We start from the raw sequence: 13,226 nt of genomic DNA, 5'->3' as shown, positions 1-13,226 counted from the left end.
TCATACATATTTGATAACATACTTGGAAGAAATTGTATGAATTTGTTCTGCAAATGGTCAAAACCCAAAAAATCACCTAAAATCACGTGTTGTGTTAAATTGGTATCTTTGACCGGTCATAGCACAAAAACGAACACACCGACATTATTTTGATTTGCATTTTCTACTATGCCATTAACTCCCTTTTCCAAAAATCCATATAAAAGTTTAATACAGGAAATTTTTGACTTCTCAGAGGTGTACATCCTTAAGTTTGGTGCAGTGGCTTTCATCGTGCATGTCAGATAATAACAAACACATGTATACAGAGACTTGCCACTTCGTCTTCCCCTTCTTATCTCTGATAGTAAACTGAATATTAAAACTTTGTTTTTGATATTAACGGCATTCTTTCCAAGATACATTATGTAAATACACAAGGCAAATTATCACCTTTCGATTCCAACTATCATTAAAGATAAATATTTTCTTAGTTTTTATCTTAGTTTTTTGCTGAATATGCCTATTAAAACGAAGATTTCTAAGTCAGTCCGTTAAAACAGTAGTGTTATGAGATTCCTTAAAATGTAATAAAACATGATGAAACATTGACTAGTTACGGAATCGAACAAGTCAATATAGTAATGTTCATTTCAGTAGCAGTCCTATTAACTGTTAATACGGTAATACTATTAGAGAAAACCATCACTGACAGGCTTATCAATACCATTACTAAGAATGCTATTAAACGACTTATCTACAACGATTCAATAGTTTACATTTAGCCATATCCTAGACTGTATAAGGTAAGTCCAATAAAAGCAATTCGTCTCGAGGAATGTTCGAGGAATAGTGAATTGTATTAAATGTTACGAAGCAAAACTTAAAAACAACAATTTTATACTTTTAATCCATTTAATATTGACTTCAAATTTTGATAAACTTATTGCAATTCAGTCTTTTACGTAATATGGAATATTGAATTTGTAAACAGGCAAATGTTCTGTAATTTACGGTACATATCATCTGTTGTTGTCCAATCGACCGTGATTCTGTCCACGATTAAAGGTCATGTCGCTCTACTTCGCAGAATCACATTGTTCCTGACAATCCTCCATTTCTAACTCTGTTTTACACGAGTCGAGGGCTGCCCATACCTCCATAAAGTATGGTGCCTGACTTATGGTATAGTACTTCAAAAAGTCGCTTATGACCCCACTGAAACACTTGTTACTCGCCAGTAGACCTCTGACATAGTGTTTGCATTCTTGAGTACAAACATCGAAAGATCTGCAGAGTGATCTGAGGTTGGAAATGAGAGCAATGAGGTCTGGGTGAAATGGGTTCAAAAGTGTTTTATAATGGCAGCCGTCTATCACCGGGAAATCTGATGAAAAATCATATATTTTGCATGTATCTAGCTCCCTCCATGACAAGCAATCTTGAACCTTCAAGTTTTCAAGCGGATGGATAACTAGAAAACCGAAACACATTTCATGTGATGAATCTTCTCCAAAGCGCGTGGTCTTGTTTCTACCAACAGATCGGAAAGTACATGTGCTCTTGATTTCATCCCCAGGCTTCACTTCGATAGGAGTCGTAAATCTGGGACAATTCAATAAAAAAAGTCAAAATACGAAGAAAGGCCAGATATAGATGGAAACCCTAGAAAAGTACAAGGAAAACATAACCATAACATGGAAGTGTTAGTTACTTTGGTTTCATCGACGACACCCAGTATGTAAATGTTGATCAAATCCAAGTACTGTCACGTCTTCAGAGTGAAAACTGGGTTAGTAACAACGAAGCAACGTTACAGACAACAAAACCACGATACAGACAACAAAACCACGTTACAGACAACGAAACCACGTTACAGAAAACGAAACAACGTTGCAGACAACAAAACCACGTTACAGAAAACGAAACATCGTTACAGACAACAAAACCACGTTACAAACAACAAAACCACGTAACAGACAACAAAACCACGTTACAGACAACAAAACAACGTTACAGGCAACGAAACCATGTTACAGACAACGAAACCACGTTACAGAAAACGAAACAACGTTTACAGACAACAAAACCACGTTACAGAAAACGAAACAACGTTACAGACAACAAAACCACATTACAGACAACAAAACCACGATACAGACAACTAAACCAAGTTACAGACAAAGAAACAACGTTACAGACAACAAAACCACGTTACATGCAACGAAACCACGTTACAGACAACGAAACCACGTTACAGAAAACGAAACAACGTTACAGACAACAAAACCACGTTACAGAAAACGAAACAACGTTACAGACAACAAAACCACGTTACAGACAACGACACCACGTGGCAGACAAACGAGTACGATAAAAAAAAATCCTACCATAAAATAAACAAACAAACAAAAATTTCATACTATAAGTTTTCAAATTTGCTGAATAACTATAAAGAAACCAAGAGGCCCAGAGGGCCTGTATCGGTCACCTGTTTCTTACGTTACATGAAACTGACATATAGGTAACTTCAGACCAAAATTGGTAACTAGAACACAAGACATTTTAACATCTCTTAAATGCTTCTTAAAATATTGTTGTTTGAAATTTGAAATTGTAATTTTAAAGCGTTTAACCCACGTTAACCTTTGACTCCGGCCAGCGCTTAAAGTTGACATTTGACCTCAATACCGAATACATTATCATTGCTGGTCTACATAACATACCCAAGTATCACGACTCTACACCAAATGCTTCTTAGGATAACGTTGTTTGTAGTTTTTAACATGTTTGACCCCTGTGACCTTAAAAGAAGGTCAAGGTCATTTTAATGAGGAAAGTTTATAGCACTCTATCCCAGGTAACTACTTGCCAAATATCATGACCCTGGGCCTTATGGAACTTGAGAAGAAGATTGTTAAAGCTTTGAACCCATGTTGACATTTGACCCCCGACTAACACTTAAAGTTGACCTTTGACCTCATTACTGTAATTAAGAAAAAGATTTGCATTATTGGTCTACATAACATTACTAAGTATCATGACTCTAGTCAAAATGGTTCTTAGGATATTGTTGTTTGTTTGAAAGTAGGTCAAGGTCATTTTAATGAGGAAATTTTTTAGCATTCCATCCCAGGTACCTACTGGCCAAATATCATGACCCTAGGTCCTTCAGTTCTTCAGAAGAAGTCGTTTAAAAGAAAAATTGACGGAGGACGGACGCTGCAGTACGGCATAAGCTCACATGGCCCTTCGGGCCAGTTGAGCTGAAAAGAAGCAAACGTTCAATTTAGTACACTCAACCAAGTCATAGAAAAAACAATAAAAGCAGTAACTGTCATTTTCGTCAGCATCATATCTGTTTGTTTGTTTAGTGTTTATTATAATGATGACAATGAATTTACTTGCCTGGATTCCTGGTACCGACTTTCACTGTTCAATATTAGTCTACAAATCTTCCATAATGTTTGTTAATTTTTTTTATCTAGAAATCGAAAATGTATTCGAATTTTAATCTTGCTGGTGTCGTTTAATTCTTTCCCTTTCTCTAGATATGATATCGTGAAAGCTTATTGCGACTTAAGAGTCAGGAAAGGAATGATCAATTTTATGTGTTAGTAAAAAAGAAGAAAAAAATCCGTAAATAACTTACGCATAGTCAGCAAAAGAATTGAAGTCATACATGTCATTGGTTATATCCCTGATCCATACTCCGTTCCTGTAGTGCTGGATCTTTTGCTTACGTCCTGTATAAATTTAATAAATTCAGTTAATTGGGTATTAATCCAGTTAATTTCGGCTATTCCCTTTATGATAGACCGATTATATCGTATAGCGTAAAACAAAGACAACACGAAAAGTGGTGAGTTCGTACAATACAATGTGTAACGCAGTATTTGTAATTCTAACTTCTGATTTATTAAAGTTGCTCAGCATTGAAATTACAGATAAATACTGTGTTCCGTGAGAAAATCATCCGGTCTCCCTTGTTTTGTTATTGTTTGGTTGGGTCTTCTTTCAAAAAAATGAATAAACATTCGTTAACAATGAGCTAAAAAGTGTTGTCCGTCTTTTTAAATTTAGCTATTAGGAATAGCAATGATAAATTTTCAGGGTTATACGGTATACACCGAAAAACTATATGTGTGCACTTTATGGCATAAACCTCTTCTACGTGTGCAAAGTTCACACAGTTTTTTCGGTATATACCGTAAAATCCCCAAAACATAATCATTGTTATTCCTAAAATATACATTTCTGAAGAACGTTGGTCGATATTGGGTATTTGAAAACGTCTCACCGAGGTAGTGCATGTGATTCTCTGCCCTTGTGATGTAGACTGGTCCAGACAAGTATCGCGAGGTACAGTCATTCCTACACCATGCTTCTACTTCAAATTCCTCTTCACCAGGAGGAATCTCAAAGTACGATGAGCCGACCGTCCACATTCTAGCGTTATGTGGCCGGCGATTGGGTGTGTAGTACAACTTCAGTCCGGAGCTATCGGTGTAGTCAGTGCGAAGTTGGGGATTGTTCCAATGGAACTGTAAAATATTAACACGTATTTCAAGGTTGCAAAGTCTGTTATTCGTCTGAAATAAGAGTATTGTAAAATGTTGAAACTACAATTAAAATCTTTTTACCAAATAAATTCATTTAATCTTAACAGTTAAATATGTAAATGCGTTGTACATATTACAAAGATGATATCTGTTCCAAATGTCACTGGAGCACCACGTTTGCCTACACTGAGATGGACCTCTATTCTATTTATAAGTACACATAAAACAGCAGAAAGATTTCAATGAATTAAGGTGAGCTTCATAGGTAAGTGTACCTGAAGGTATGCATATTTGAACCCATTTTTTCCAATCCTGAAGCCACTGTCTTCGTGCATACATTTTACAGGAGTGCCGAAGTTCCAAACTCCCAGCATGGTTCTACACTCTGGTATACTTTTCATTCCACAGGGATGAGGATTGTTTATCGCGAAGCTCGTCTTCTCTGATAGATAATGTGCAAACATGAGTTTATAAAAGAGTGACGCAAGCAAGATTTAATTGATTAAAAGAACGTATCTGGAGACATATAAAATATAAATTAAAATACATGTTTATTTAAAAGTGTAAATATCAAATGATAAAATTTATCAAATGACAAATGTATTTACAATGTACTGATTTATTGTATTAATTATGAATACTTCAAACTTAACATTTTTGGATTCTAGACTGTATCCCAATTAAATTTGATATATTATCAATGGGGATTTATTTTAATAGTGAAAGTCAATACATTGTTAACTATTTACATCCTATAGATTTTTTGAAAATTGTGTAAATAGCGGTTATCAAAATGCTTTGACACAACTTTAAAATCCACAAAATCTATGCTGAACAAGGCACAACCGATATTACTCTTGCAACCTTTGAATACTGGTTTCATATTCTTTATGTTTAATTTTTGTTTGATAATAATATAATTCAGTGACACGATACGTGTAAGCTCTTTATGCAATTAAACCTGTCAGAGGATGCTTTTTGACTAGTGGATAATTAAATCTGTCAGATTATGCCTTTTGACTAGTGGGTAATTAAACCTGTCAGACGATGCCTTTTGACAAGTGGGTAATTAAACCTGTCAGAGGATGCTTTTTGACTAGTGGATAATTAAATCTGTCAGATTATGCCTTTTGACTAGTGGGTAATTAAACCTGTCAGACGATGCCTTTTGACTTGTGGGTAATTAAACCTGTCAGACGATGCCTTTTGACAAGTGGGTAATTAAACCTGTCAGAGGATGCCTTTTGACAAGTGGGTATTAAACCTGTCGGACGATGCATTTTGACTAGTGGGTAATTAAACCTATCGGACGATGCCTTTTGACTAGTGGGTAATTAAACCTGTCAGACGATGCCTTTTGACTAGTGGGTGGGTAATTAAACCTGTCAGAGGATGCCTTTTGACTAGTGGGTGGGTCATTAAAAAGGTTTGCCGGCTATACCAATTTACTAGGAACATTTAGTGGTAGGGGGATAACACATTTTATAGCGTTTCACATTATAAAGCTACAGGTCAAATATCATTGTCTTAGCAATGTAAGTGTTCAAAAAAAGTAATTCAAATGTTTAACAGGCGGTCAAAATAATTCATTTAACTACAGCACAGTATAGTAATCTACGGTATGCCTTATATCCTTACTCTGTGCATCTGGGCTTTTCAGAAGAAACCGTTTAAAGATTTTACATATCGGACCGTTGTAACCTTGAAAACAGGTCAATGCAATTCATATGAATTGCCCTTTATCCCAGCATGCTCCTAGCAAAATAACATTACTTAGTAGGACACCTGCTACTGGACGTTATAATTAAAATGTATAACTAACACACATTGACTCGGAGGTGGATAAAGTGAAGCCATTTAATCCACTTGGACTGATAGTCCTTCACTTCAGTGTGCAACTGGCCAAGTATCACAGCACTAGGAACCTTGGTCATTCAGAGAAAGTTTTTAAATGTTTTAAAACATTTCACCCATGTGACCTTGAAAGTAGGGCAATATTCATTGGAACAAATGTGATATACCATCTGTTCAGCATGTTACTGGACAATATCAAAACACTTGGTCGCATAGTTACTCAAAAGTTGAATTTTAATGTTTTTAGCAGCATGTTTCTGGAGAAATATCTTGGCCCTATGTCTCTTGTTTATTCATAAGAAAGTGTTTTAAAGAAAAGATGTTGACGGCAGAGAAACCGACGGACGCTGCGTCATGTTGCAAGATCAATTTCCCTTTTGGCAGGTGAGCTATTAGAGGGGTGAATGTTCCTTTTCTTACCTGTTGATTCACATCCGAACAGAATAATGTGATGATTGATATCAGTATTGTCGATTTGTGATTCGAAGCCAACCAAATGGTAGTCGCCATCTGTCGGCAGTTCAGCAAACATACAGTAGTAGTTTGTCTCTACAGCTGGCACCACTGTCTCGGGAAGCCTCACCGTGATGCTTTTAATTCCTGAAATGTAGAGTTAAGTGTCCTTGTTTAAAAGGGAATATTTGCATCATGAGCAAAAAGCATATGTTTATAAGAAAACGGAACAATATGTCTTACACAATATAAGAAGAATTTAGTTTAGGTCTTGGCAATTTCATTTCTTAGTTTACAGTTGTTCTGATTATTTGTATTATGCATACATAGACGGAAAGAGGTGGTACTGACCATCTTCCTTAAGTGCATCGCATTGCGGACCTTTGATCTCACAGTCGATCCAGCTGTTAACTGCTTGACAGGCGGGAGCCGATCGTGGGGTGCAAATACCTACCAATAATAGCACGTGTTAACAAAACCTGTCCGAATCGTAACTCTCAATAAATGATTAGATATTTTTATTGTGAAACCAAACTTTATATCATAAAGGCAAGTAAACGATTCAAATAATAACATATACAGCATTTTATATAGCGCCCTATCTAGCTAACATAAGCCACTCTGAAGCGGTTTACAGTGCATAGATATAACATTAATACAATTAGCATATACATTAATCAATACTTTTTTTAGGAATTCGCAGGAGCTGCCTTATCAGGCGCTAACTACTAGTCCTATGCCACCTGGCTAATATCTCTCTATGTGTATATGACTGCGTGTGTGCTGGTGATGAAATGCGTTCTGTTTTAAGTGGGAAAGTGCTTCCAACGACATCATTTATAGTGCCACCTCACTTGAATGCTTCAGCACAAATACCGCGACATCCACTCCAGACCAATGTATACTCCACCTCGGTTGTTGGAGTTGTGCTGGCAGAAGAAAAACACTTTCTCTGAATGTTCCATGCGTACGACGACTTCGGGGATCGAACCCCGCCGCCTGCGTGGAAGGCCGGGGTGTTAACCACTCGACCAACCCGTCCAGAAATAACAAAAAACATATTTAAGACTTACATGCATATATTGTATATGATATATCAAATTTTATTAATGGACGGATTTGTCGATGGATTAACACTTCGACCTTCAACGCAGGCGGCCGGGGTTCGAACTCTAACAAACCAGGTGGAGTATAAACTGGTCTGTGGTGGATGTTCCGGTATCTGTGCTGTAGCATTCAAGTGAGGTGGCACTATAAAGCATACCGTTGGAAGCACGGTCCCACTACAAACAGAACACATTACATCTCCTGTACCCATGCAGGCATACACACATAGGGAGATATTAGCCAGGTGGCATAGGACTAGTAGTTAGCGCCTGATAAGACAGCTCCTGCAAATTCCTCAAAATTGTATTTGATTAATGTATATGCTGATTGTATTAATTGTATATATATGTACTGTAAAGCGCTTTAGAGTGACTTATATTAGCAACAACTTTAGAGTGACCTATATTTACAACAACTGAAAACAAATAAGCTCACAATCTTTAAAAAAAAAAAAAAAAAAAGATAGTATACATAAACTGAAAACACACCGGGGTGACCTATGCCGAGTGTGACCGTTGGGGTGTTTCCTTTTGTCCACATACAATCCGGGTCCCCCAGTTCCTCCCCGTTAGTTATTCCATCCCCGTCAGAGTCCATCTCACACAGGGCTTTTGTCCACTTCTGCAAATACGTGTCCCGTCATGAATAATTGTTCTTTTTTTCTTTCTACACTACCCACGAATTGTTTCAACAAATACTGGATTCATTTTATTTTATTTAAGAAAAAGAAGATTGTCTTATAGTACTTCAAGCGTACAGCCGATGACTGCAATTCAATAGCCCTGATTTGATCAGTGACGGTAGTGTGTGACTGGAATAAGCATGTGTTTACCATACTATCAAATTAACCCTTACTTGAGATGAGAAAATCAAATCAATAAGCAAATCAGTTATATAAACTCATTATGATATTATATTTCCTGGGTACCAAATATTGTTTTCATGTACTTAAAATCATCCAATAGTAAAAAAATTGTCATTAAATAAGCCAACAAAGACTGTAACAATACAGGAAATATTCTAGTTTCGTTTGTGTTATGACTGATGAGTAAACATGACTTATACTTGCTCTTGATCCCGTTTAGATTAGTAAGCTTCAAATTAACGTTTCATTTAAATAAACTTGTAGAATGAACGAAAACATTCGCATCAACGTTTTGTGATTAATTATCTTTAAACCGTTACAATCGTTGATATGCTTATATTTCAGTGTACAAACCATCCCAGCATTCTTGAAGTCCACACCAAAAGGATTAAAGATCCCTCCTCCGCGGGGGTTCCGGTGGCCCAAGCCTCCCCAGATGTCGTTGTTCTTACATGGGTTAAGCACATTTCCACCATTTGGAATCTCGTCCTGGAAATGTCGGTATCCCCATACCGTAGACGCAAACAACACGGTGATCAGTAAACGCATTCTACAAAAGAAAACAAATGTTATTATGCGATACAAGAACTGTGTGAGTCACTAACATAACAAGAATTTTGTATGTAACACAACAGTCTCAAACTTACCTCTTGTGTTACAACTGCACACACACACACACACACACTAACAGTCAGGACCATTTACATACGTGGTACTAATAAGTAGCTATTAGTATTTTAATTGCATTATCAGCAGTTGCTTAATAGAAACAAAATATTATGTGCTCGGATGGTTTGAAATTAGAGACCCCGGGGCCCAGTTGAAGGATAATTAATGCTATATATAACTTTATTTGGTGAGTAATATTGCCGCGAGCCTTTTCGTTTGTTAATGACAATTACATGAGATATGCCACGACAACCCTTTCAAACCATTCTACAATAACAACTGTATTGTTTGTTTATTTGCGGTTTAACGTTCTCGCAACAGCCAGGGTCATATAAGAACGAGTGTCTATAGGGGTACACCGCCTGAAAAATATCCCAAGCGTTTCAATGGAGGCAACAGATAGATTTTGGTATCTTCCATGTCCCCTTCGTAGGGGTAATGGACGAAAACTCCCGATTCCGCAGGGGGCACTAAGTTAGTCGCCTTTTACGATACACATACAGTGAGATACAACAGGTCTATCCCTGATTTTTTTTTCAATATTCCCTTAATAGAAGGCAATAAAGAAACAACCCCCGATTCTGCAGGGGGGGGGGCACATAAGTCACCTCTTACAATCATGCAGTGAGTTACAGCAGGACTATTCTTTCCCCGAACCTGCACTGGTTTGTGCTTTATTATATGATAATGAAAGTCAAATGACAGTAATGATAATATACAACTTATCAGGCGCTTACTACTAGTCATATATATATGCCACCTAGCTAATATGTGTGTATGTCTACGTGTGTTCTGGAGATGTATTATGCTGTATTTGTAGTGAGGCCGTGCTTCCAACGGTATCAATTATAGTGCCACCTTACTTGGATGTTACAACAAAGATACCGCAACATCCACCCCAGACCATTTTATACTCCACCTGTATTGTTTGAGTTGTGTGGGCAGGAGAAAAACACTTTCTCTGAATATTCCATGCGTACGACGACTTCGGGGATCGAACCACGGCCGCCTGCGTGGACGGCCGTAGTGTTAACCACTTGACCAAACCGCGCACAAATAATAATAAATAATAACTATTATCTATGATGCTATATGTCAAGCAAAGACAGAAAGAAGAAAACCTCAAGAAAAAGAGCATATCAAGAGAAAACCAAGCAATCCAATTCTGCAGTGATGTAATAACAGTCAAGAATGATAATGTTTGAATAATTTGAATAAAATTTCAGACAACATTATATTAATAAACTTAATTAATTACAGATACGAGTATCATACAAAATTACTAAAATTTTACAAAGTCGTCATTATCTTGTACACATATTCATACATTAATTAGTTTCGTCATTTGCTCATATATTCATTCATTAAACAAATCATTCTTGAGATTTCCACAACAGTCGTGACGCATTTTACATGTTATAACAACGAAAAATATAATTTTAAAAAAGGCACAAATTTGCCATTTATATCGCATCGGCGATAAAATAGTCTTGCAATTATATATTAATACATTTACACAGTTCAGTGTAGAATTACAGCATAAGAAGATACCAATTGAAAGAACACATTGCATAAAAAATAGCATACCTTGGATAAAACGAATCGCTAGCGCCTTCTCTTGTAAACAGAACTGATCCTGACAAAGCAATGCTCAAAGAAATTAATAAAATACAATATCTAAAACATTTATCTAATGAAGAAAATACGACAGTCTCATTCTTCTAACCCTACACGACACAATATACCACAGTTGTAATCTACAGATGTACAAGTAAAACCATACACACATACATAGACACACACATATACATTAATTTTCAATTACAAAGATACCCATGATGCAACAATTTCAAAATAGCCGCTAGGTGGTGTCTCCAACTTATGATTCACAGATAACGGCCTCTATTTAAAATGTCTAAACGACATTGTTTTTCAATTTACAAAATCTCGACAAAAAAAACGTTAGCGTTTGAAAAGCAACATAAATGTCAACTCCATGTTTCATTTTAGAAATTATATTAACTGAATATACAAAGATTAAAGGATTCTTATTGATGTCCTGACTTGCCTTGTTTAGTTGTGTCAAGTTTAGCTCCATATCTGCTTGATTTATTGTTCCTTGTTTTGAAATGTACATGATGAAATCAATTGTCGCAATTGCGTTTATATGGAGACTTGGAGCCAAATGTTTAATATGCAGGATTGAAATACAACTGAACTTTGTAAAATTATCAAAAAGTATAGAGTAAATATTTTTGCTTAGGAATGTTAAGTTTAAGCCAATTCATTTTCTCTGTCTCTATCAAATAGAAATCCTACATAAATAATAAATGAATAAAGCACATTAAATACCTTAAAAAACTGTTAAACGCGAAGACGTTAGAAACACAACGTCTTGCCTAGAATGACTAGGCAAAATGGAAGTGATATGTGACATTATCGAAAGTTGGAGGTCATTATCATGACTGCCAATATTAGCACTCGTTGAAAATATAAGGTTGCATCTTGGTTAAGACGATATCTTGTTGTCTCGGCCGAGATTTTGATAACCGGTAAAATGAGAACGTCATTATGGTATTTAAATTGGATGGGGCCATTTTTGACAATCTCTCACAGGGAACACCACACTCAATTCACCACAGTATATATCTCAATGACTATACCATTTCATCCAGTGTTCATGTTAATTTATATCGTGACAAGATTGCGACGCCCTGTGTGGGAAAACAATAAGGAAGTTACTTTCAAGGGCAAACACTGGTATCTAAATTGTGCAAAGGACAAAGGATCGTTACTAACACGAGTAAAGCAGGAACAAGCAAATAAAGCCATTATATATCCGGGTCATCAAAATAATATGGTCTTTTACTCATATTTCTACAATTTAGATGAATATAATATGGAGCGAAATTCTTGAAGATGAACACGCTGCGAAACCCAAGAAAACTGGAGGGCATTGATGGGCGTTATAGATTTACGTGACCTGTTGGTGTAACGCGAGCTAGGTTACCGGGAAAGGACACTCACATATGAATGATGCACCATTTATATTTTGCAATAGAACTAAATGATATGTATTCTGAATAAAAATGATATAGGCAGGCGTCCGCAAAAAGTCTAGGTTGATTTTACATAGTCTTGATGAACAATTGCTGTGGTCCCAGCACCGTTCCATGTGGGTTCCCTCCTTTCATCTTTGCCTCACCGAAATATTCTTCTTCTAGAGCTACTGAAATACGTTTGTGAAGAATGTGGTAAGTTAGCTATGGAATGTTCATCTGATCCCAAACCCCTTCGTTATATGAAGTAGACAGTCGTTGAGTACAGTGCCATCGTCTGGTCTTGGCAATGTCGACCTGTTTGCCTTTGTAAAAGGATACCAGTAGGCCGTCGATATAGTCACCAGCTGCTTTGCAAGAAAAGCCTGATCTTAATCCAGGATTAAGTGATGTTAAAAAATGTATCTGTATATGCGTTAAAAAATGTGTTTGCAGATTACTAGTTCTTAAGTTTTACATGGCATTTATATGACTGGTTGGAAATTTTTCGAGCGCGCGTTTGTCCCCTCTTTTTCAAGGTGCATGAGACTTTGGCAGTTTGCCAAACTTTGTGAAGCATAATTGAAAGGTTTGTTAAAATTGATACTAGTTTGTTTGCACATACGATTAAACCTGGTTTTGTTGTCTTGACCACAAGTTTTTGTTGGACTTCGGTTCCATTGCAGTTTTGCTATTCCT

At 36.5% G+C, this 13,226-nt stretch overlaps 1 protein-coding gene across 1 annotated transcript; it reads right to left on the bottom strand.

Annotated features, from left to right (window-relative positions):
• Positions 1 to 875: 875 nt before the first annotated feature.
• On the bottom strand, positions 876 to 10,439 carry LOC110447535 (tyramine beta-hydroxylase-like). The gene is made up of 9 exons (XM_021493306.1): positions 10,409 to 10,439; positions 9,175 to 9,370; positions 8,444 to 8,576; positions 7,200 to 7,298; positions 6,816 to 6,995; positions 4,817 to 4,983; positions 4,280 to 4,523; positions 3,632 to 3,725; positions 876 to 1,584 (listed from the first exon to the last, which is right to left on the bottom strand). Exons 2-9 carry the CDS (start codon positions 9,367 to 9,369, stop codon positions 1,059 to 1,061), a joined length of 1,638 nt encoding a protein of 545 aa, XP_021348981.1. The 5' UTR covers position 9,370; positions 10,409 to 10,439; the 3' UTR covers positions 876 to 1,058.
• Between the last annotated feature and the right edge of the window lie 2,787 nt (positions 10,440 to 13,226).

This window comes from Mizuhopecten yessoensis, unplaced genomic scaffold (assembly GCF_002113885.1).
Source record: "Mizuhopecten yessoensis strain PY_sf001 unplaced genomic scaffold, ASM211388v2 scaffold3459, whole genome shotgun sequence".
In the NCBI taxonomy this organism is placed as follows: Eukaryota; Metazoa; Mollusca; class Bivalvia; order Pectinida; family Pectinidae; genus Mizuhopecten; species Mizuhopecten yessoensis.
The sequence above is the reverse complement of the archived record's forward strand: the minus strand, read 5'-3'. Positions and strand labels throughout refer to the sequence as shown.